Consider the following 23,618-nt stretch of genomic DNA (forward strand, 5'->3'; position numbering starts at 1 on the left):
GCTCTGCTGGGCCAGCGGCGGTTAGAAAAGACGTTGAATTGGCTTCCGTCTACGAAGCGGTCGCCGCATGCGTGGAGAGTGTTCGCTCTTTCCTCCGGAGCGAGGGCGTTCCAAAGGCTCTATAAAAGGCGCTCCCGCGAACAGACTTCAGCCTTCAGACAGGCTAGAGAGCGTGTCGCTCTCCCTCAGGAAGCTTGTCGAGCCGACCACGCCGTAGAGATGTAATTAAAAGTTGTTTGCTACTCGCTACGTCGATCGTCTCGCGTCTCTGCATCGGCTCGTCCCTACTGGTCAGCCTTCAGGCCACTAAGCCCACTCTTCCTCCGCAGTCTTGGAAGCAAGTTTAACAGCATGCAATGGCTGGCTCACTGTCCTCATCGCCATGTACCTTTCTCTTACTGCGGCGTGCAGTGTAGGTTGACGAAACTAGGTGCCGCATCCGAGAGTGAGCCGGCGCCATCTTGTAGGCCAAGACAAAAATCATCTGCAGGGCCAGTCCAATCAGAAACTGTGCTAAAGAACCGTGCTCAAGGTCGAGAAAGTTATTTTGATGATATCAAATATATTTTTGTAAATTACGTGTTCCGCATTTTTAATGGACAGTCTAAATTTGCAAACTTGGGTTCGCACCCGGCTTTTGAATGGGAACATTATTTTCTCATTTCTAAGTATTAAAGGGATTAAGAGGTACCAAAAGAGTCGATGAGCAGGAATGCTAACTAGTGAGATATTCTGTGAGGAACTTCGAAGTACGGCCTAAGCATTTCAAGTTCGCGGACTTAAAAGGTAGTTGAGGCAAGTATTAAGAATTATTTCAAAGAAACGAAAACGATTTACAAGCTTGATGTGTTTATTTTTTTACTCCCCTCTGTAATGCCATTGGTCTTGAGGGTAAATAAATAAATAAGTAAATAAATAAATATAGAAATAAATAAAATAAATATAAAGAACACCTGCAAGTAATCACAGAAAGGATACGTTTCGCGCCCCACACCACTTCCTAAAATGTTTCATCATTTTCCTTTTTCATTATTAGCGCAGAGGTTATCATGCTTCTTAAATAGAACTGGAGGGTAGTAGCTTCGAGTATTCTCATCGTAGTGCATAAAAAAAGGAGCTTGACATAGCACTCAGTTTTTCATGTTACGAAGTACTTGGTCACCAGGTACTTGAGCCTATTTTCTTGTGTGACCATTTCAGAGCAGTGATATAAAAATCCTCTAATAAGAGCAACACTTTCACAACAATTATAAGGCTCCCAAAGCAATAAAATTATCTCTTTGGTGTGTTCAACACCGGAATTATAGCACCTCACACTATCGTTTTAAAGGCAGAGGCGGTCGCATGAGGGGCTAAACCATCCGCGATGCCATGGCGTCTGATATTAAATATGCGCGGTAAGTTCTAGTTTAACCATTCTTTTGTGACAATTTACCACCTAATTGCGTCTTATATTGTAGCAGTTACCCTATAATAGAATTTTATATCTAATAAGCTTTTAATGTAAACATCTTATATTACTGTCCAACGGGAAGGTGTTTAACTTGCATTTATTGACGTTCAACAAATAAATTGACGTGAGCTACTGCACGCTGCTAGATTGCAGGGGTCATTCGCAGAAAATTGCAATCACGATGCGTGAACGTTGAGAAGATGCAGAAAAGCTTGCAGTGCAAGTTCGCTTCAATTTATAAAAGGTTCTTAGCTGGATAACATTCATCTAAAAGTCTCATAGCGGCAGTAGCATATACTAACTCGAGAGAAGACTCAAACATGGTATGAATTCAAAAATTGATCTGCGGGCAACACGGTAAATTTCAGCGCAGCTCCCAAAATGCTCTCACTCGCTGAGTGAATGAGAATCGTTGTTGCCGATTAATGCTTGCGTCGAAGGCACATAAAAATTATGGGGTTTTACGTGCTAAAAGCACTTCCTGATTATGAGTCGTACCTGGAGTACTTCGGAAATTTCGACCACCTGGGTTTTCTTAACGTGCACCTAAATCTAAGTACACGGGTGTTTGCGCCCCCATTAAAACGCGGCCGCCGTGACCGGGATTCGATCCCGCGACCTAATGCTCAGCAGTCCAACCCCATAGCCACTGAGCAACCGCAGCGGGTACGGCACATTTCGAAAAGTAGCTCGCTCCCCAGCATCCGTGTTCTCACGCGATCAGCGTCCAGTCGGTGTCTTATCGCGTTGGCTTCGGTGACGATGGGCCTCAGTTCATCTTCGAGGTCAGCCGAGGCTAAGTGCGAAGCTGGTACTTCTACGTATCTGCTACGGCTCTACATGCAATGATGCTCCTGTGACATGCGTAAACAAGGCCAACAACGCTTTTTATAGGGCTCCCTGTCTTGCACCATTAGGTCACCAGCTTTGGCAGCAAGTGAGATAATTGTCGTTTTTTTTTTTTAAACCACACCGTACGAGACATGGGCACCTAGCAGCTAGTGGATATGACGCTAATTCCAGAACATGGCCTCTAGGGTTTTTTTTTTAATCTGTTGGGGACCCCATCCATAATTGCAGGTCATTGCTCTGTACCGCTGTGTTTATCAGTAGTCCGAGTTCTGCGCATATTCTGGTAGTTCCAGCATTCTTTTTGGTCCTTTTTTTCTCTCCCTATCAAAAACTTAATTTTGGTGAGCTTTTCATGATGAATCAATTTGTATCTCAAACGTAAAGTGTTGCTTTAGAGGCTGCTCTATATCAACATTATGTTACGCTGGGCTTAATACGTAGTCCCACACTTCGCTGCAATTGAAATTTAACCCAGTAATTGATGTTGCAGCATAGGGCGACTCAGAAGTATATTAGGAGTGTCTGCAATACGTTGCCAATATCCTTATCTTTCTTAGTAGTAATGCTGATTTTGAGCTACTATTTCGGCATGTGCGATGCAGCTCCTAAAGGAGATGTGCATTTCTTTCTTCGGCTGCAGCCCATAAAGTTGTTCTTGGCGCATTGTGCATCGGAGAGCTAGTGTGTCACTGAAACTCAAATTGGTGGACTTGATTTGCAGGAGAACCATCGCAAAGCCACGCCAGCGACGTCAAGAAGTCTCAAGAAGCCGTCCTGCGGGACATCTTCCAGTGGCACGCCCAAGGTGCCCCGACTTGAAACAAGTATTGCCCTGTTGCACTGTTGCAGCTGCGAGGAATGTCCTGCGGCGCTCGCTGAGTTACCTTGTATGACTATGACTAGCACATTCTCAAAGTGTAGTCAGAGTAACTGGGAAAGGGGGGGGGGGCGTATTTGCGTACTCCAGCCCTAAGGGGTCTATCAGAAGTAACAGTGATTAGCAGGGATTCAAGACGAGACACGATTTCATGAAGAGTGCATCGCAAGGCAAGAGTCGGATTTAATGGAATTGTGAAGTAATGACAGAGCACGTGTAAGAACACTTGTTAGGGTAGGGAAGTGTGTAATTCGGCGATGCGTGACGTTATACGGTCTGCGTTCACAAGAAAGAGATGCCGAAACAAAAATGATACCAAATAGAACGGTTGTGTGCGTGTGACACTTCTACCTTTTGCCTTCTCCTGGTATGCAATGTACACAGCGGATGCAAAAGGTCGTGTGCTTTCTGTCCATAAATAGGATTTGGCAAAGAACTTTATTGTTCACTGGTTACGTCGTAACTACTGAAGAGTCGGCACCGACCAGTAGTCAGAGGCGTACAGGAGCCCTAATGTCTGTACTTTAATGTGTTACCCATCTAAGTGTCTTAGAGGTTATAATGTTGCGCTGCTGAGCCAGTTGTCGCTGGCGTTGCATGGTAGTGGCTGTATTCCGATCGTGGCAGAAAGCAGAAACCATGGTTCAATGTTGCGTGGCTGCCCGTTAAAGCAACCGATGCGGTCGAAAGTTATCCGGTCTTCTGCACCACGGTTTAGTCATACCTCACCGTGCGATTCGAGAAGTGGAGGCGGAAAATAAGAAAGAAAACTGTTCCAGGTGTAAATCATGAAATGATTGCCAAAAATAGCGCACTGTTGCGACGAGGGCCGATCTAATGCACGTTATTACACTAATACGTCGTATCCACCAACCACCAAACGCTCACCATTTATCTGTGTTTACGAATGAAACATGAGTAACGCTATTTAAGTAAACAGGGAAATTCGACCATAACCATGCCTTCGAGCATTTACAAGATTGCTTTCTTAGTATATAGCGTAACTCATTTACAAATTTAGTTGCAGTTTGGCTACAAATCTGCTAATCAAAATATAATGTTTGTGACTTTGTTTGCTACACCAGCATGTCCCCATGTTTTGGGTTCTCTTGTTTCGCTGCTTTTTACAGTAGTCTAACTGCGTTAGCAATACTTCCAAGTATTGCCTTCTTCCGTGCAACACGGCGCTTTCAGTGTGACATTAAACCTCCTGCAGTGGCTCTGTGGCCCGCAGTGTGTGTTTCGCTGCCAGACGGAGAATTATTTGTGTTTGTCAACTTGGAATAGCGGGATTCCAGTGGGTCTGGAACATGAAGAAGCTTGCGCACCATACACGTTAAAGCACTCAGAATTAGCCATTCAACAAACTCTCTCTTTGGTGTGTGCGTTTGTGTGTACGTGTTGCAGAGTGGAATCTTTCGCGCTAACTTCAAGAAATCGCAAAATAATTTCAGGGGAAATTATAAAGCGACAAATTTTATTATGAAGGCTTTACTTAAAAAAAAGAACGTACATGGACAAATCACCTTTTGTAACAATCTAAAACATGTTTATTCTTAAATTCGTTTGAATTTGTTGTAGCTTCTATGAATGCGCTAGATACAACTAGGGGCCATATTTTGTATTGTTTGGCTTCATTTTCTTTCATTTACTCAGTAGCCAATACCACTGCGAACAGAAGCGCAGTGGCTGGTATTGAGCCGTCGTAGTCATCACCGTTGCCAGAGACAACGGATACGAATTGCTGGAACATGTTATACGTGCAAAAAATGAGATACATATTTGGCGCTGCTGTGCACACCTAAATAGCGGTGTAGTATGCTGTAGTGTTTCGTGAGTATTTCAATTAAAGCCCCGCAAAAATGCCTTTCTATGCCCTAGCATCCAGTGACTGGCGTTACGTTGAATAGGAAGCCAGCAGCACTCAGCCTTGTCATCCAAGAATTGCTAATGGGCGCAGTGATTACCAAGAGCAGTGCTCGTAATTTGTGAAAATCCGTTTCACTTTCTTTTTTCGATCTTATATCTAGTCCAACTGAGTGGCCATTCTCGACGATAACGGCGGCTCGGTTTTTCAACGGCCAGTCACAAAGTGGGAATACAATAGTAATCAGCTTTCATAAAATGTGGTCCCGTTGCAGCAGATGTACCGCGCATATTCCTGAACATGACACGGTAAGTAGCGCATGTACACTCGTGAGCAATAGTATACAAACCACGGGGTAGCCTAAAAATTAAATTTCTTCGTTATTGAGATGCATAAACTGAAATTTGCGGCTACATATGAAAGTTTGCAATTAAAATTTGGGACTGCAGTCCGTAACTTCAACCTACATTGAGAGGTAGAAGACAAAATGCGCTTGATTCTGCGATCGCTGGTCTGCATGCTTTTTATCATGGGTCGCCGGAAAGAAGAAGAAGAAGAAGAAGAAGAAACTTTAATAAAGAATAGTCCGGCAGTGCTTGCTGTGGTGGCCTCAGATGACGGCTCGAAGTCCTTGGACTCGAGCGGCATCTTCGGCTTGCCGGACGGCCCAGAGCTGGTCTGCCAGCTCTGAACTTCTGATAGCCGCCTCCCAGCGGCGGCGACGCTGGGATCGCCGGAAAGAAACTAATTTTTTTGGTTATTAACATGCGTCAACTGAAATTGACGACTTCATTTGAAAGTTCGCAATTCCAAGTTAGGAGTGCAGTTCGTATCCTCAAGTTACATTCACAAGCAGAATAAAAACTTGGTCTTATTACGTAATCCCTGATTTGTATACTTTTTACGCGGGTGTACCTTTGTAACACAAGCTATGAATTCCTTCGACCAGAACATCGTGTACACCAGAGGAAAGGAGACTGCGGCAATCGGTAGCACTGACAGGGTGCACCGCAAGCTGCAGCGCTAAGCGCCGATTTAGCGCCAGGGCCAGGGGCCCTACAACGTATACTATTTAATTATGTTTTTGTTTCAATCTCCTGACGTCAAATTTACCTAACCGCCGACGTAAGCATAGGGCACCCGCAGCATTGCCTGAACAGCTAAATCAAACATCTCCTCGCTTATAGGAGGTCACTTTTGTGGGCTTTCAAAAGGAATAACATTCCCTACATTCAGCGGTTTTTCTTATCTAATTCGCGGACAAGAGGCCAGAAGAACGCTCAAGTGAAGAGGGTTTCGATAGGGCCGAGCCATCGCATTGAAAATAAATAACCGGATGAAGAGAAAAGTACCGGCGTCTGCGACTGGTCTGCTTTCCGTTAGCTTGCGATGTCTTGACTAAAAGCGCGGCGGCGTGCAAAGGGCAATAAAAAATGCCGCTAAAACCGATCCTGAGCAAAGAAGAGTTGGCATAGCGATGTCGTATGCGTGTCGAAAGGGCTTGACAACGGTATACGGCCACGCAAAAATTTTTCTTACACACAAATAAACCCACGCTCTCCGCAAGGAAGAGTAGCCAATGCTTGAGTGATCGGTGGCAGCCATCTTCTATTCCTTTCGGAATGCGCCAGCCTCCAGCTATTCAGAGTGAGTGAGTGAGTGAAAACTTTTATTGAGCCTTTCAAGAGTTTCGCGGTTACGAGGCCTCCGTCGTCTTCATCTTCTAGGCGCTGGCGACTTGAGACTTCTCTTCAGCAAGGGTGGGCCCCTATTCCAAGGCTCCATTGAGTCGTGCTGCATCGCTCGCGTGCTGCACTAGGGCCCTTTGGGCTGTGAGCTCGCGGCTGGTGAGCCGACTCTCCTATTGCTCCGCACTCGGATGTTCGTGTTTGTGGAATGAAAATCCACTAAAATCCACTAGTTCTATAGACATTCATACAGTACCAGTGGCACCCACGACGATAATGGAAGAGAGAATCGTCTAGAGGAATTTGAAATCCCACAAGTAACGCCGGAAGAAGTAAAGAAAGCCTTGGGAGCTATGCAAAGGGGTAAGGCAGCTGGGGAGGATCAGGTAAGAGCAGATTTGTTGAAGGAAGGTGGGCAGATTGTTCTAGGAAAATTGGCCGCCCTGTATACGCAGTGCCCCATGACTGCGGACGTACCGCAATCTTGGAAGAACGCTAACATAATCCTAATTCATAAGAAAGGGGACGCCAAAGACTTGAAAAATTATAGACCGATCAGCTTATTGTCCGTTGCCTACAAAGTATTTACTAATGTTGAATTCCGATGGCGGAGTCGGAGCATGTTTTTCTGCTCGTTTCGGAGCAGGTTTGTTCCAATGACAGAGTGAGGGCGGGAATAAGGTGTTCCAATGAGAAAGACGGAAGGGATTGAGAGCGGGAGTCATTCCTTGGAGCAGAAAAAGATGCTCCGCCAAAATTGGCGGAGTGGACCGGAACTCTGGGTGACGTATTTCCTTTACCACGGTTGTCTGCTGGGAGGCGCCACCGGTCACGACTCGCGAGGAAGCAAAAGCTGCTGCACGCTTGGCGAGACATCCCTTCCACACTTAAAAAAAAACAACAGGTGAACGGTGCTGTTGTTTATATATAGCTTTGATTACGAGAAAGCGTTTGATTCTGTCGAAACCTCAGCAGTCATGGAGGAATTACAGAATCAGGGTGTAGACGAGCCATATGTAAAAATACAGAAAGATATCTATAGCGGCTCCACAGCCACCGTAGTCCTCCATAAAGAAAGCAACAAAATCCCAAAAGAGAACGGCGTCAGGCAGGGAGATAGGATCTCTCCAATGTTATTCACAGCGTGTTTACAGGAGGTATTCAGAGACCTGGATTGGGAAGAAATGGGGATAAAAGTTAATGGAGAATACCTCAGTAACTTGCGATTGGCTGATGATATTGCCTTGCTTAGTAACTCAGGGGACCAATTGCAATGCATGCTCACTGACCTGGAGAGGCAAAGCAGAAGAGTGGGTCTAAAAATTAATCTGCAGAAACCTAAAGTAATGTTTAACAGTCTCGAAAGACTTACACCTTACAATAGGCAGCGAGGCACTGGAAGTCATAAGGGAATACATCTGCTTAGGGCAGGTAGTCACGGCGGATCCGGATCATGAGACGGAAATAATCAGAAGAAAAGGAACGGGCTGGGGTGCGTTTGGCAGGCACTCTCAGATCATGAACAGGAGGTTGCCATTATCCCTCAAGAGAAAAGTGTATAATAGCTGTGTCTTACCAGTACTCACCCACGGGGCAGAAACCTGGAGGCTTACGTAAAGGGTTCTACTCAGATTGAGGACGACGCAACGAGCTATGGAAAGAAGAATGATAGGTGTAACGTTAAGGGGTAAGAAAAGAGCAGATTGGGTGAGGGAACAAACGCGAGTTAATGGCATCTTAGTTGAAATCAAGAAAACGAAATGGGCATGGGCAGGACATGTAATGAGGAGGGAAGATAACCGATGGTCATTAAGTGTTACGGACTGGATTCCAAGGGAAGGGAAGCGTAACACGGGGCGGCAGAAAGTTAGGTGTGCGGATGAGATTAAGAAGTTTGCAGGGATGGCATGGCCACAATTAGTACATGAACATGGGTTGTTGGAGAAGCATGGGAGAGGCCTTTGCCCTGCAGTGGATGTAACCAGGCTGAGGATGAATAAATGATGATGAATGAACGGCGCTGAAGAGACAAGTGACCGGTGCGGCGGTGCTGGGAGCAAACAGCGGAAGGAAATGACAACGTGCAAGGTATTATGGGTAACTCGTGATAGAACTTTCCCTTCCGCCTTGCTCCGGTGGCACTTGTTGTGTTCCACTCGCGGATCTGGAGGCGTTGCTCTATGCCACAGTCGAGCGCTCGCTCGCGCAGTCCGTCGGCTGCTCCGACTCCGCCATTGGAATTCAACATTAGATAATTGCAAATAGAATTAGGAACACCTTACACTTCCGTCAACCAAAGGACCAGGCAGGATTCTGTGAAGGCTACTCAACTATAGACCATAATCACAGTATGAATCAGGTGATAGAAAAATGTGCGGTATATAAACAACCCTTATATATAGCTTCCATTGATTATGAGAAAGCGTTTGATTCAGTTGATGCCTCAGCAGTCATGGATGCATTACGGAATCAGGGTGTAGACGAGCCATAAGTAAAAATACTGAAATATATCTATAGCGGCTCCACAGCCACCGTAGTCCTCCATAAACAAAGCAACAAAATCCCAATAAAGAAAGGCGTCAGGCAGAGAGATATGATCTCCTCAATGCTATTTACAGCGTGTTTACAGGGGGTATTTAGAGGCCTGGATTGGGAAGAAGTGGGGATAAGAGTTAACGGAGAATACCCTAGTTACTTGCGATTCGCTGATGATATTGCCTTGCTTAGTAACTCTGGGTACCAACTGCAATGCATGCTCACTGACCTGGAGAGGCAAAGCAGAAGGGTGGGTCTAAAAATTAATCTGCAGAAAACTCATGTTTAGCACTCTCGGAAGAGAACAGCAGTTTACGATAGGTAGCGAGGCACTGGAAGTGGTAAGGGAATACATCTACTTAGGACAGGTAGTGACTGTGGATCCGGATCATGAGACTGAAATAATCAGAAGAATAAGAATGGGCTGGGGTGTGTTTGGCAAGCATTCTGAGATCATGAACAGCAGGTTGCCATTATCCCTCAAGAGAAAAGTGTATAACAGCTGTGTTCTACTTAAAGGTTCTAAATAAATGGGGGTTCTACTTAAGGGTTCTACTTAAATTGAGGACGACGCAACGAATGATAGGTGTGACGTTAAGCGATGAAAAAAGAGCAGATTGGGTGAGGGAACAAAGGCGATTTATTGACATCTTAGTTGAAATCAAGAAAAAGAAATGGGCATGGGCAGGACATGTAATGAGGAGGGAAGATAACTGATGGTCATTTGGGGTTACGGGCTGGATTCCAAGGGAAGGGAAGCGTCGCACGGTCGGCAGAAAGTTAGGTGGACGCATGAGATTAAGAAGTTTCCAGGGGCAACATGGCCACAATTAGTACATGACCGGTGTAGTTGGAGAATTATGGTAGAGGCCTTTGCCCTGCAGTGGGCGTGACCAGGCTGATGATGATGATGATGATTTAAAGGGACTTCACAACGTACTTTTCACTTCATTCTCTTCTTTTCTTTCACCAACCATTGAATAAACCGTGCAAGTTTCGTACTAGAAGTCGTGTCGTCCTTGCGTGGTAGCCATGCTCTACCGCATGCCTGCAGCCCGCCGACAACGCAGGGCTACGCAAGAGTAACGTCGGTCGAGCTTCGATAAACAGGCGTCGCAACAACTCGGCAGTGGTGGGGTACGCTACACTGGGGAATCAAAAGGCCTCAAGGAAAATTGAGGCTTCCCATGATCGCGAGGCCCATGGCTTTCTACTGAAGTAAAACAGTGATTAGAAACTGAGAAGGAAAACTTTACGAGGAAATAGTTTGGAATTCACATTAATGCATTAAATCTCTTTGAAGCTGGTGATTGCCGCTCCTGTGGAAACCCTTAAGGGCAATCCCCTTCTATCATGGACTGCTCTTTCTTTTTTATTGGGTTTACCGTGCGGATGCTGCAAAGCGGGCTATGAGAAACGCCATAGTGTAGAGAGCATTGGAAAATAGGTTTTACCAGCTAGGGGTGTTTGCCTGGCACCCATTGGACGGTGAGCGAGCGTTTTCTGCATTCGTCTTCTAGCGGAATGCGGCCGCCGCGGACGGTAGACGAATTCGCGATCCCATTATATGCAGTGGCGGGCAATAGCCACTGACTCATCGTGGCAGACAAAACTGCCCTTTGATAGGTCGAGTTTGTTCTCTAAATTCATTGATATCAATGCTCGACCTAAATAAACGTGAGAACGAGCTGAGCATTTGAAAAGCGTGTCCAGATACAATTTCATCCGTAAAATGAAATCTGAAATAAACCGAGTCTATATAGTAACGCAAATAAACCGAGACAGTATGTAAAATGTTTCAACGAAGTTCACACCCGCTATCAAAAGTTAAATTTTCATTTGCCTGTTTTTTTATCAAATTATCGAGTACAACAGCTCTTATGAAGGATGTGCCACAATAAAGCTGCACAAAGAATTTAGTACTACCTGTCGAATGACTGTCAGCTTCGTGAAGCATTGTTAGATGAGTTCCATGGCAACTACACCTGGTGTATTAGTGATGTCGTGAACAAGCACATAAATGCCAGAAAAAAATGAAGATTGAAATTTCGAATGCGTTTGCAAAATTTTCATCGCACCCACGTAACACCGTTCAATGGCGCGGATGCCAGTCGCACCCTTCGGAGTTCGGCTGTCCTTTCTAGACGTGTGTCGACGGAGAAAGTGCGGACCTTGCGGAAACGGGGTCACGCCTGGCCTGCCGGATTCACTCAAGCAACAACAAGGGAGATGGAAGCAGCGCAAGGCGACAGCCGGTGCAAGGCAAAATGAGGCCATCGTATTCAGATCTCAGCGTGCAAGGTGAATGCTTTCGTTGCTGTCGTTTTTCCTTTCAAGAATCGCACCGCCTGCAAGATAGCTTTTCGAGGGACTCACCTCCTCAATGGTTCCGCCAAACATTTTTAACGCGCAAACTGCTTCGCGGACATTCACAAAAAAATTGTCTCACGGATCATAATCGTCGATGAATTTTTTTATCACTTTTTCTAAAGTGGAATTTAGCTATACTTTTCCTTCGATTACGATACTCCCTTATGCGAAATTCGAGCTCAGCTCTATACATGCTTTCATTTCGCGGTATATTGGCTGGCGCGAACAATCTGTCTCGTGCGGCACCTTCCAAAGGAAGCGAAGTGTGGATCGACTGCTTCGCTAAACGGGAGATCACAAGAGGTTGCGTGCGGGCGACGCTTGGGCGCGATTTACAGCAGCCGTCTCACGCAAACCTCCGCTCATGCAGCGCTTCGGTGAACTGACGATGGATGGAGGGACGGATGGATGTTATGAGGGTGCCCTTTGGAACGGGGCGCTTGGTTGCACCTCCAAGCTGTCGCTGTTATACTGCCCAATGACACAAATTTTCTCACTCCTTACTGTGAATTTTGTTTTTGTAGGTTCCAGTCTCTTGTCGTTTCTCTCTTTTTCTTACACCAGTCTTCCAATCACCTCTTATTAGTTTCTATTGCGGACTTGTTTACTTCCTCTGCTCTCGCTAAGCCCAAGGACTTCAAGGAGGCCAGTGGTGCCTAAATCGACCACTGGGCAGATATCTTCACATTGTAATAAAACATGTTCCATCGTTTCTCTAGCTTTGCTGCAGCAAGCACATGCTCCTTCTTCCTTCTTATATCTCGCTTTATAGCTAGGTGCGTGTTGTAAGGCAACCTGCTCTCGTTCGAAAAGTAAGGAGCTTCCCATTGGGAGTTCATAAAGTGTTTCTTTCTTGATTTCGTTTTTTCCTCTTAAGAAGTTACTCATGGCAGGTTTATTTTCCATTGCCACCACCCATGAGATCGTTTCCGCATCTTTGAATTTCCGCTTGACGTTCTTTGTTGCTGTGCTGCTCACACTACAGACCGCATACTGGCTGGTAAGCTTCCTAGTCCTTTTCCTCCACTGTGAATCAATGTATTTCCTCTACAAATACCTCAACACTCTCCTAGCCCATTTAATTTCTTCCATATTCCTCAATCGTTCTTCATAATCAATTGTACTGTGAGCTTCCTTCACTTCAAAACTTGTCCAGCCCATATCCCACTCCACAACTTCATTTGTAGTCTTCCCGTGAGCGCCCAATGCGATGCGTCCTCTGTCCTTCGGTTCCCATCGAGTCGTGCGTGACTGTACCCCTGATTTCAAGAAAACCACCGCATTTCAAAATGCAAGTCCCAGAATCATTACACCTTTCCACATACCCCGGAGCACCTCGTACCTATTGTGTCCCCATAGCACTCTGTGTTTCATTACGGCTGTGTTTGTATTCCCCTTTACTGTTATTGTTTTTTCCTGTGTTTCTTTATATCTATTGCATTGGTTTATCCATATACCAGTGTACTCATATTGTTTTGCCAGAGGTATTTCTTGGCACTGTATTGCCGGTGTTTATTCCCTGTTTTCATTGAATACCATAACATCTGATTTTTCAACATTAAATTTCAAGCCTAAATTCTCGCCTTCCAGTCCACAGATGTTATTCAGATGTTGCATATCACTTTGCTTCTTAGCTAGCAACACAAAGTCGTCCGCATAAAACAAACCTGGAAGATGCTGCTGTACTACTGAACCAGCCTGTTTGTTCCAGACATTAAACCCGGTATTACTTACTTCTAGCGCCGTTTTCATCCTCACCATTTACATTATAAACAGCAGTGGGGATAATGGGCACCCTGCCTCAGTGCCTTGTTGATATCAACTTTCTCCTTGCTCCTCATTCCTTCCCATTCAACGCAAGTGGTATTTTATAGGTGAATCTCTCTCAAGAGCTGTAGACAATCGCCTCCTAAGCCTTCCCCTTTCAGTCTATCCCACCAAATGTTGCGGCCTACGTTGTCATAAGCTCCTCTAATGTGTAAAAATGCGCCATATAACGGTCTGCTTTCTACTCTTGATATTTCAATACACTGAGTAAGAATAAATAAGTTATCATCCAAATACCTACCTATTCTGAAGTTCTCCCAAATTGCCATTATTATCTGCCCATGCATGCAGCTTTAATTTATTTGCTTGCATTGCTAACCCGTATATTACCGATGTAATGGTCAACTCTATACGAGTGAATTCTTTCTCCCCCCCCCATTACCTTTATAAATTCAATTCATTCTACTTTGTCGCCAACTGTCGGCATACATCCTCCACCAATGATGACGGCATCGCTGGCGCGCACTGCACGTGCAGCTGGTGGCAGGACCACGTGGCTCCGACACAGCTAGCGGCGGAGAAGTAATGGCGGGAGAGAAACCATTCTACCTCCCCCGCCGCAAGATAGCAGCATCGAGAGGAAGCTCCAGCTCCCGTTCTGTAGGGCGCCCCGGCAGCAGATCATGGTATCGCTCCAGAGGGCGCGACAATAGCAGTAACGCTCCCGTTCGAGTGGATGATCGCGCTACAGGTTCCGAATCGAGGAATCAATGTCCTAGGCGGACAAGGTCAGGATGAACGTGCTAAGCGGCAAAAATGTAACGCAGAGCATTTCACCGGAGCTTAAAAGAGAGTAATCTGAGATTTTAATGCTTAATAAAGAAAATGCACAGAATAAAGAGGCACTACGAAAGCTGAGGTCTGAGTTCGAGCTCTTCCGTAACTTGTGTGTACCCCGCGAAGTAGCCTTACCCATCCCGGTTCAAGCATAAGGGTCGAATAAGCACAAAGTCCCTCCCTACCCGCGACCACAGAAAGAGAACCCGTGCAGAATGGCGAGTTCCCCGGCTCAGGACCCTAATCCCGAATGAAACATACTTACACCTTCGACGGCGATTGAGGAATGGCTCACGCAGATGAGAGAGGCCTTAGCCATTCGTTCTAGCACTATCGAGCATGTGGACGGCAGCATCGTGCCCCTAACACGTACAATTGGCAGCCTCAAGTCTAAATTGAAAATTATCTGGCAGTGGAATTGCACCAGCTTCTTAAGCGCAATGCTGCTCTATTGCAGTTCATCAATGCACAAGCGTCAGTGCCGCACGTCCTGCTCTTGCAAGAAACACTTAGTGAGAAGGTAAATTTATCGGGCTACCACTCGGTTAGCCAAAAAGAACAAAATGGTAGAAGTATCGCCACATTCATCAGAAAAGACACCTCTTTTCAGGAGCACGAAGTCAAAATTTGTAACCCGGATAAGTGCGGTTTCGAGGCACAGTTAATTGAAATCATCCCCCACGGAAAAATCCAACGTAACATTTTCATTTCCAACTTATACAGCTCTCCTTCAGCTTGTAACCATAATCTCCGCTCACTACTTAATAGGGTCACAACCACCGCGAAATCACAGCCTTTAATAGTGTCACATTTCAACGCTCCCCACCCGGCTTGGGCTTATGTAACACGAACCAAGAAAGGGGCCCCGCTATAGTAGGTACGACTACAGACCTAAACCTAACGCTGGTCTCGGACCCACGCAAACTCCGTCGCCAGAGACAGGACGCCTGATCTCAGCTTCACTGGAAATGCGGTGGCCAAGCGGTCCAACTTACAGTAGAACTTGGGGAGCGACCGCTAGGTAATAGAACTCAACATGAAAATAATAGCTCCTCCCCCCAAAACCTATAAATTTACAAACTGGGACCTCTTTAAGTAGATAAGAGGTGGAGATGAGGCATTACACGACACCTTCAGTGAACTGCTTGTACAGATCCACAAGGATGTCGAGTAGGCCACCAAGGAAATAGTTACAGATTCCGATGCCCCAGGGATGGGCGCAAGATTCGCGCACCTCCTGGAAGCCAAACTCTCTCTCTTGGAGAGATTTAAAGCACAAAGACTCAATCGCAGGCTATGGAAAATGATCGCGAAGCTCAATAAACACATTGAGAAGCAGTGCTCCGAACTTAATAAACAGCAGTGGAGAGACGCCTGCTCGGCAGCGGATGGAAAAATGCGCAAAGGAGGCAAAGGGACCCTTTTCCAACATCTCTTCGATGATGGAGAATCCAAATGTAATCAGAGACTAGGCATAGACCAGTTAATTATTAAGTAAAAAAAATAGAAGGCACCTCAGAAGCCTCCATATTTCGGAAAGTAGCCACCAAATACCTTGCAGTTGCGCGAAGCCCAGGTTCTCCCCAAGTCTGAAGGCGCGCCTGCCCTAGAGCTGGACGCCCCCTTTTCAGAACCTGAGATCAGGGAAGTGCTGCACAGTCTAAACGGAAGGTTTGTCCCAGGTTCCGCTGGAGTAGCAAATCGGCTCTTAAGAAATTTGGACGACGCAGCCATTCAAGCCTTCGTGAAGGACATAAATGGGGTATGGGAGGAGGGGTCGTACCGGAGAGTTAGAAGAAGGCCACAGTGGTCCTAATCCCCGAGCCAGGTAAATCACCCAGCTTGGAGAACCTCCGTTCTATCTCCCTTATTTCTTGTGTGAGCAAAGTAGCGGAAAATGCAATGCATAACAGGATATCGAGACATATCGAGTGGAACGAACCTTTCCCGTATAATAGGATTGGTTTCAGGCCCTTGCTTTCAACGCAGGACATCATGCTCCTGCTCAAAATACAGATAATCGACTCTCAAAGCAAAGATGTAAAAGGGGTCCTCGCACTGGATCTGTCCAAGGCCTTCGATACAATTACGCATGACTATATCCTTAAGCAGATATCAGCCTGTACTTAGGAGTCAAATTCTTCGTTGCCTGCTTCCTCAAGAGCAGGATGGCGGTCATAAAGTTGAGGCAATCAGCCTCGGAATCTTTCACACTCGGAAGAAGGGGACTCCCCAAACGGCAGTTATCTCACCCCTTCTGTTCAAGATAGCAATTCGCAAGTGGTCAGAAAGCCTTGCAGCGATTTCTTGTGTGGGTCATGCATTATATGCTGACGACATTAAAATCTGGTCTCCCGGAGGATCGGAGGCGATGGTCGAACAAGCTCTACTGGAGGCCCTTGTTACGAGTCTTTCTTAGAAGGTACGCGACTGGCACTCTCACCTGGAAAGTCGGAACTCCTCCTGTACAGAAGGCTAGACGAGGTGCTAGGGGACACACCCTACTCGATCAGGTGCTCATTAGCTTTCGTACCAGAGATGGGCAGCCATCCCTAAAGTAGACTCTATTGAAATCCTAGGGCTTTCAATAGACTCAAAGGGCTGCAACGCTAAGATTATAGCCCATCTCACCACGAAAACGGAGAACATTCTTAGATTAATTATGAGAGTGTCCAACAAGAAAGGCGGCATAGGCGAGGATATACTCCTTAGGGCTCACTATGCTTTCCTCATGAGCCGTGTCATTTACATAGTCGCGGACTAAAACGGACAACATAGTTGGACTAAAACGGACAGAGATAAATTAGACACGCTCATGCGCGAAAGTGCCAAAAGGGTGCCTGGCGTGCCAATCACGGCTATCCCAGAGAAACTCACGTCATTGGGAGTACAGAAGTTCGGAGTTAATAGAAGCACGAAGATCAGCACAAATTATTCGGTTATAAAACTCCAAAGCAGACAGAAGACTGCTGGGTGGGCAGGCCTCCGTCCTAGCTTCAATCAGGGAGATACCATGCAACTTGATACTCAAACAAGGAACTCCTTTATTGTAGACCCTTTTCCAAAAAATGTCCACCCCAACACAATAAAGGTCGAAGGTTAACGAGGGCTAGAGCTTCCTCAAAGAACATATCCGGAACTGAGACCTTTGTTCATGCAGTGCGACACGCCAGTGCCAACAAGGTTTCCGTAGCAATAGTCAGTGACAAGGAAGAACTCCTCTCGGCAGCCTCGCTGAAGACCTCCTCGGTCGACGTGGTGTAACAGGCTGCTATAGCTCTCGCATTACTTGACACAGAACGCACTACGGTGTACACAGACTCCAGAGCCACCATTCGGGCGTTCGCATCGGGATTGATAGCCAAAGAAGCAGCCAGGATTCTGAACCGCAAACTCTCCTCTCACACTATTAACCACATAGTCTGGTTCGCAGCTCACATGAGACCAGACGTATTACCGGGTCACCTGAACCCCAATGAGATAGCCCACGACCATGCGCGAGGTTTCATATGCCGCGACGGGATGGTGTCTCGGGTGAGTTCGGGAGAGCTCATCCACTGCGATCTTCTAGTTGCTTTTCACGAAATCCCATCTCATTGCAGAGAGAATAGGCAAAGGTTTCCCTTCCCCAATCATAAGGCCAACAGACCGCAAGCTAGCACGCTCCGCATGCTCCATAGGGGGTCCTAGCCTTCTACAACAACCGCGTGATTGCCTTAGAATTATTCGGCTGCTATTTTTCGGGCGTAATTTCATGCCGCGTCCACTTCCAATTTGTTGACATCTTCGTCTAGGATATGTTGTTGAATTATTGACTTCCTGCCTAGTAACTTTACGTGGGTCCAAAATATTCTAGGTGTGGCCTCCTTTTTCTCACGTGTTGCTGGCAACCAACGTTCACTTTCACCGTTTATCTTTGCTTGCACCAGTATTTGAACCATACATATTTTCTCCTGGTATATTTCCCATTTACTGGCCACTTCATCCTGCGGCAACTGCTCTTTTTTTGTGTGCCTGTGCTTTCGGGATGCTTTCTGTCTTTCGGCGATCGCTTCTCGCGTCTCCCTGCTCAACCAGCTTTTCGGTTTTTTCTTTTCTTCCTGCTCATCGAGTGTGATGTGTTCATATTTGCTTCCGCGCGCTCACTCCATGCATGCTTATTAATTCCATTAGCAAGCGCATGTTCCCAAGCATATCCGGCCGATAAAACTACTATCCTTACTTCGTATAGCTCTCTACTAATTTGCTACCGCAATCTATGCTTTGCCTTTTGGGCAAAACTACGACTTTTCAAGCTTTCTCCATGCCCTTCTCCGCTTTCCGCCTCATAGTTCGATAGTACCCTCCTCCTGTACTTTTCTCATCGTGCTCTCTTCGCTTTCACCGTCTTTCATCTCTCGCTGAGCTCCGCGTTGGCTCTCACCCTTCGCTGTGCTCGTTTGCTCGGTTGCGAGGTGCGACGCCGATGCTCACAGCAAAGATGGAAACCTGAGATCTGCGCTCTTATGTTCAATTCCAATGGCGGAGTCGGAGCAAGCTTTTCTGCTCGTTTTGGAGCAATTTTGTTCCAATGGCAGAGTGAGGGCGAGAGTAACGTGTTCCAATGAGAGAGTCGGAGGGGATTCAGAGCGGAAATCACTTCGTGGAGCAGAAAAAGATGCTCCGCCAAAATCGGCCGAGTGGACCGGAACTCTGCGTGACGTATTTCCTTTACCACGTTTGTCTGCTGGGAGGCGCCACCGGTCACGACTCGCGAAGAAGCAAAAACTGCTGCACGTTTGGCGAGATATCCATTCCGCACTTTAAAAAAAACTGGTGAATGGCGCTGAAGAGACAAGTGACCGATGCGGCGGTGCTGGGAGCAAACAGCGGAAGGAAATGACAACATGAAAGGTATCCTGGGTAACTCGGTGATAGAACTTCCGCTTCCGCCTTGCTCCGGCGGCGCAGGTTGTGTTCCACTCGCGGATCTGAAGATGTTGCTCTGCGCCAGAGTCGAGTGCTCGCTCGCGGAGTCCGTCGGCTGCTCCGACTCTGCCATTGGAATTCAACATTAAATATATTGCTTTGACGTCCACTGTCCTTCCATGTAAAAAAAATCATAAATTTAGCCATTGTATTCCTGACTCATTTACTATTGCTGCCAATTCTCAGAAAAAGTTAATACTTTCATTTGAATAGTTTGCTTTCTGACTTCTAAAAGTCTGTAAGCTGGTGCTTGAAAAAGACACGTTTAATTGTAAGTGGAGCGCATCTCCTGTTTCTATTTCGTTCTGCCTAGTTTCCTCACTGCACCGCGCCGGCTATATGAATGATGCAGTGAACGCTTCAGATTAAGTTCACAGTTTGTCGTAGAAACTGTTGCGACATCCTATCAGACATCGCAGTGTGTCCCCGACAATTGCCAATGGGAGCTGGTACTTCGTATTTGATAGGAAAATTCTGTACTCCAAGCAACATGACATATATATCTGTAAGATGATTTCAAAAGGCCTAGAACGACAGAAAGCTGAGCTAGTTGGTAAGGATTTAAAAGGCCTCTCGTAGGTATATCTCAGCTTCTTATCAGCCTAATATGCTGTCACATCATACGACCATCGAAACAATAGACGTGCGCCAATATGAAAAAAATATACTAACAACTTTGAATGATCGAGTGCGCGGCTCTGACCTTTAGTGCCATGTTTATAGAGTTAACGCTGCACGAACTGTTTATCGTTCTAAAGTCTTGAAATTATACATGAGCCTGAAACAAAATCACATTGTTTGCAACATGCAAACCACTTCAGACTTTTGTTATTGCTCATTTGTACATTCCGGCAGTTCAATTTATGCGTAGGCATGAAAGCAAACTTTACTAAATTTAGAACCATGTAAAACTGGCATTGTCCTCTAATAAACAAATAAAAAAACAACAAAGATTTGTATTAACTTGCAGCATCACAATCAAATGTTGAACAAAGATCTTGCAGGCGTATAGCCTCGCCATGGAATGAGTATTATTGTCCGAGGCATTTGTCATATGCCATTGACGGGCCTCCTATCCCATGTGTTGTCTGTCCTCCATCCCCCATATACCTATATGGACAGGCTCTCCCGTTCTGCGTCGCCTTCTCTAGGTAGGTAGCTTGAAAGAGAGAGAGAGTTAACTTTATTGAGAACCAGCAGTTTAGTCGGCTGGGCCTAGGCCTCCCACGATGGGACGTCGAGGTCTTGCCTCTTCGCCTGTTCGTAGGCCTGCTGGGTAGTCCAGAGTTGGTCGTCGAGATGGGAGCTGCGCAGGGTGGTGTGCCGTCTTGACGAGAGAGTCACGGGATCAAGGTCTGGGTATTGATGCTTGTACTCCCATAGCATGTGGAAGGGAGGTGTTGCTGATTGAGTTTTGCAGATCTTGCACGTGTGGCTTGGGTAGATTTCGGGATATATGATGTGATAGCGTGTGAGGGAGGGGTATGTATAGGTCTGTAACAGGCGAAGCGTGGTTGCCTGTGCGCTGTTTAACTTGCACTGAGGGGTGGGAAAAGTCCTCCTTTCGAGATAAAATGACTTCACGAGGTCGTTGTATCTCCTAAAGCGGTTGCGTCCTGCCGGTGCACCTGCAGATAATATATATTTCAAAGGTGGCCAAACTTTCACACAGCAAAAAAGGTGAGGCGTGCAGGCAGGACACAAGAGAAGTGGACAACACGAACGCCGAGTTTTGGACAACATGGCGTTCGTGTTGTCCACTTCTCTTCTTTTGTGTCCTGTCTGCACGCCTTACCTTTTTGTATAATGAATCCTTACCAACTAGCTCAGCTTTCTGTCGTTCTAAGTTTCAGACAGCAGTGTGAACGCGTGTTTACAGCGGCAATCGTAAAATGAATTTGTCAACCGGAAGAAGCATTTTAGCTGCCGCAACGGCATTACTTAAGTTTGTTCGGTCGAGATGTTCATGAACTCCACAAAAACGCTCCAAGAAAAAGAAATCCTGAGACCCAATGATCATTTCATACACTTCGTGTTTGGCTGCAAGTCACGTTTCAGATGATCCCCATAACCCGCAAATTTAAACTGAATACCACATTTTGTTCTCCGAGAACAACCGTTAAAACACCGTACGGTTGTTGTATAAGCATCGTAAACACTGGCCGGTTTTGTAACGCCTCCACGAAAGAGAGAAAAAATACGAGTATTAAGTAATTATCCGGGGATCCCTTAAATAACCCGTGAACTTAAAAGCTCGGGTTTTGCCGGACATCATACCGGGCAGTGGACGATTTCTTAGTACTTTTAGACTTTTACCTAATGACACTCTGCCCGCAGCAGTACACGATGTATTGACTGCTTTTAAAGCTTTTTCATGCACTCTTAATTTCACTCATGAACTTCCTAGCAATCATTCTATCAGGTTCCTAGAACTGCAACTAACATTCTTTGTTGAAGGGCTTTTATGCTGGATGTTTTCACCTAGAGGCACCAAAGCTCTTTTCCCATTTCGTTTTGCACATTCGAAGATTGTAAAAAGAGGGATTACAATGAATTGTTTACACAATGCAATCGAAAGAAGCTGTCACCACGCTATTAAAAGTAGCTTTGACACACAATTCCAACGTTTGGAAGCCACAGGGTTCCCTCAGCCCCTTTTGAAAGCGGTGGCTAAATCGCTGCTTTAGGGGCTAAAGAAGCAACGTACGAAGCTGGCAGATGTTGGGGCAACTGAACGTAGAATACTTGAAGTCGTGCCGTATGTGCCTTAAGTGTGCCACAACATCAAAAATGTTGCCGCCAAGCAGGGAGTAGGTGTAGTGTTTTCTGCCCCTTGCAAGCTTACGGGTCTGTGCTCGCGCATTTCTCGAGGCAGGACAAGGAACCACGTTTTCACAACGCAGCATGAAAACCGTTTTACGGTGAGCAGCATTCCGGACAAGTTGGTAATCCATTACTCAAATGATATTGCGCAACAAAAAGGACACGGACGTGAGAGGACGACACACCAAGCGCAAACTTTCAACTAAGTTTATTGTTGGTTTCAACTAAGTATTGTTTATTCGTTTCAGTGGTACAATAAAGTTAACAAGATAACACGCAAGATAACACGCTCATTCATGGATAAATCAAACATTATTCCTTCAGAACTTCTCATCGAAGGTCACATATTCAAAGAACAATACGGAGGTAAGGATATCTGACTATTGCTTAAAGAAGTAGTGAAAAAAAAAGCACGCTTACCCCTTGGAGCAATGCATGGCAACGCTACTCCCAGAGCAACACTTATTCCCTCCTTTGCGAGGGGCTCCCACAAAACGACTGACAGCTGCTGCCACTTGGTATCCATAAAGGGAACTCTAATCTGTCAAACGGCATGTCAAAGCCGATTTTGGTGCCGTTTTGTTAATCGTAATTATTTGAAATCCTCTGTGCAGACTACCATGACCATATGGTCACGCTGGTCTTTAATGTGTTAAGAAGGGATACGGTATGTTTGTTAAATTTCAGATGCGAGTCAAGAACGACGCCATGAAATGTGGTCATAGCAGATGGATATATTATGTGGTTATCTAGATTAAGACTCGGAAGTGAAGAGGTTTGCTTGCGATGAGTAAGAAAAATCATGAAGCATGTTTTTGTGGCGTTTATTTGCAGCACATTCTCAAGACACAAAGACGCGATTTTTCTAAGGTGTTTGTTTAGTCGTGTTAAGTTATTAGGGTCTTTATCTCCAGCAAATATAGTTGTATCATCAGCGTAAAGTATGCAGTCTGAATTGCTAAGGCAATTAGGCAAGTCGTTAATATACAAAAAAAGAAGAGGGCGTTAAATGCAACCTTGTGGAACCCCTTGATTAGTAGTTATTGGCTGGGATATAGCATCAGCGAAGTGGAAAACCTTGGTAGGGCCAAGTAGATAACCCTATAAAAGGTTTAGAGCACGTACAGTGATACCCACTGATTCTAACTTTGAAAAAAGTATGGTGTGGTTATTGTATCAAATTCCGCAGTAAATCAATAAATAACGCCGCAGCCCCGCACCCTTTGTCAATTAAATTTTTAATGTGATCAGTGAATTCTATTAGAGCAAGTTCCATGGAAAAATTCGGGCCGAAACCAAACTGATGCGGTGTCAAAAGGTTAAATTTTCAAGGTAGTTCATGAGGCGGTCAGCAAAAAGTTTCTCGATTAGTTTAATAAAGAATGGCAGGATCGTTATCGGGCGATCGTTACCTAATACGCTCGGATAGCCTTTTTTAAAAAAAACAGGCCCAACTTTTTCTTGCTTTAGTACGGAGGGAAAAATACTTCTGGTAAATATAATATTTATAAGGGTAGCAAGAACACCCGATAGCTCATGGGCGACCAGTTTAATTTTAGATGGTTGAATGAGGTCTAACCC

General features: G+C 45.7%; 1 protein-coding gene across 1 annotated transcript in view; it reads left to right on the forward strand.

Annotated features, from left to right (window-relative positions):
• The window catches only part of LOC139051782 (uncharacterized), a 75,475-nt gene that overhangs the window by 19,246 nt on the left and 32,611 nt on the right, over positions 1–23,618 (forward strand). The window contains exon 2 of the mRNA XM_070528773.1: positions 3,027–3,129. Coding sequence (XP_070384874.1) covers positions 3,027–3,129 — 103 coding nt within the window. The remainder of the gene's footprint in view (positions 1–3,026; positions 3,130–23,618) is intronic.

The sequence above is a fragment of the Dermacentor albipictus genome, unplaced genomic scaffold (assembly GCF_038994185.2).
Source record: "Dermacentor albipictus isolate Rhodes 1998 colony unplaced genomic scaffold, USDA_Dalb.pri_finalv2 scaffold_14, whole genome shotgun sequence".
In the NCBI taxonomy this organism is placed as follows: domain Eukaryota; kingdom Metazoa; phylum Arthropoda; class Arachnida; order Ixodida; family Ixodidae; genus Dermacentor; species Dermacentor albipictus.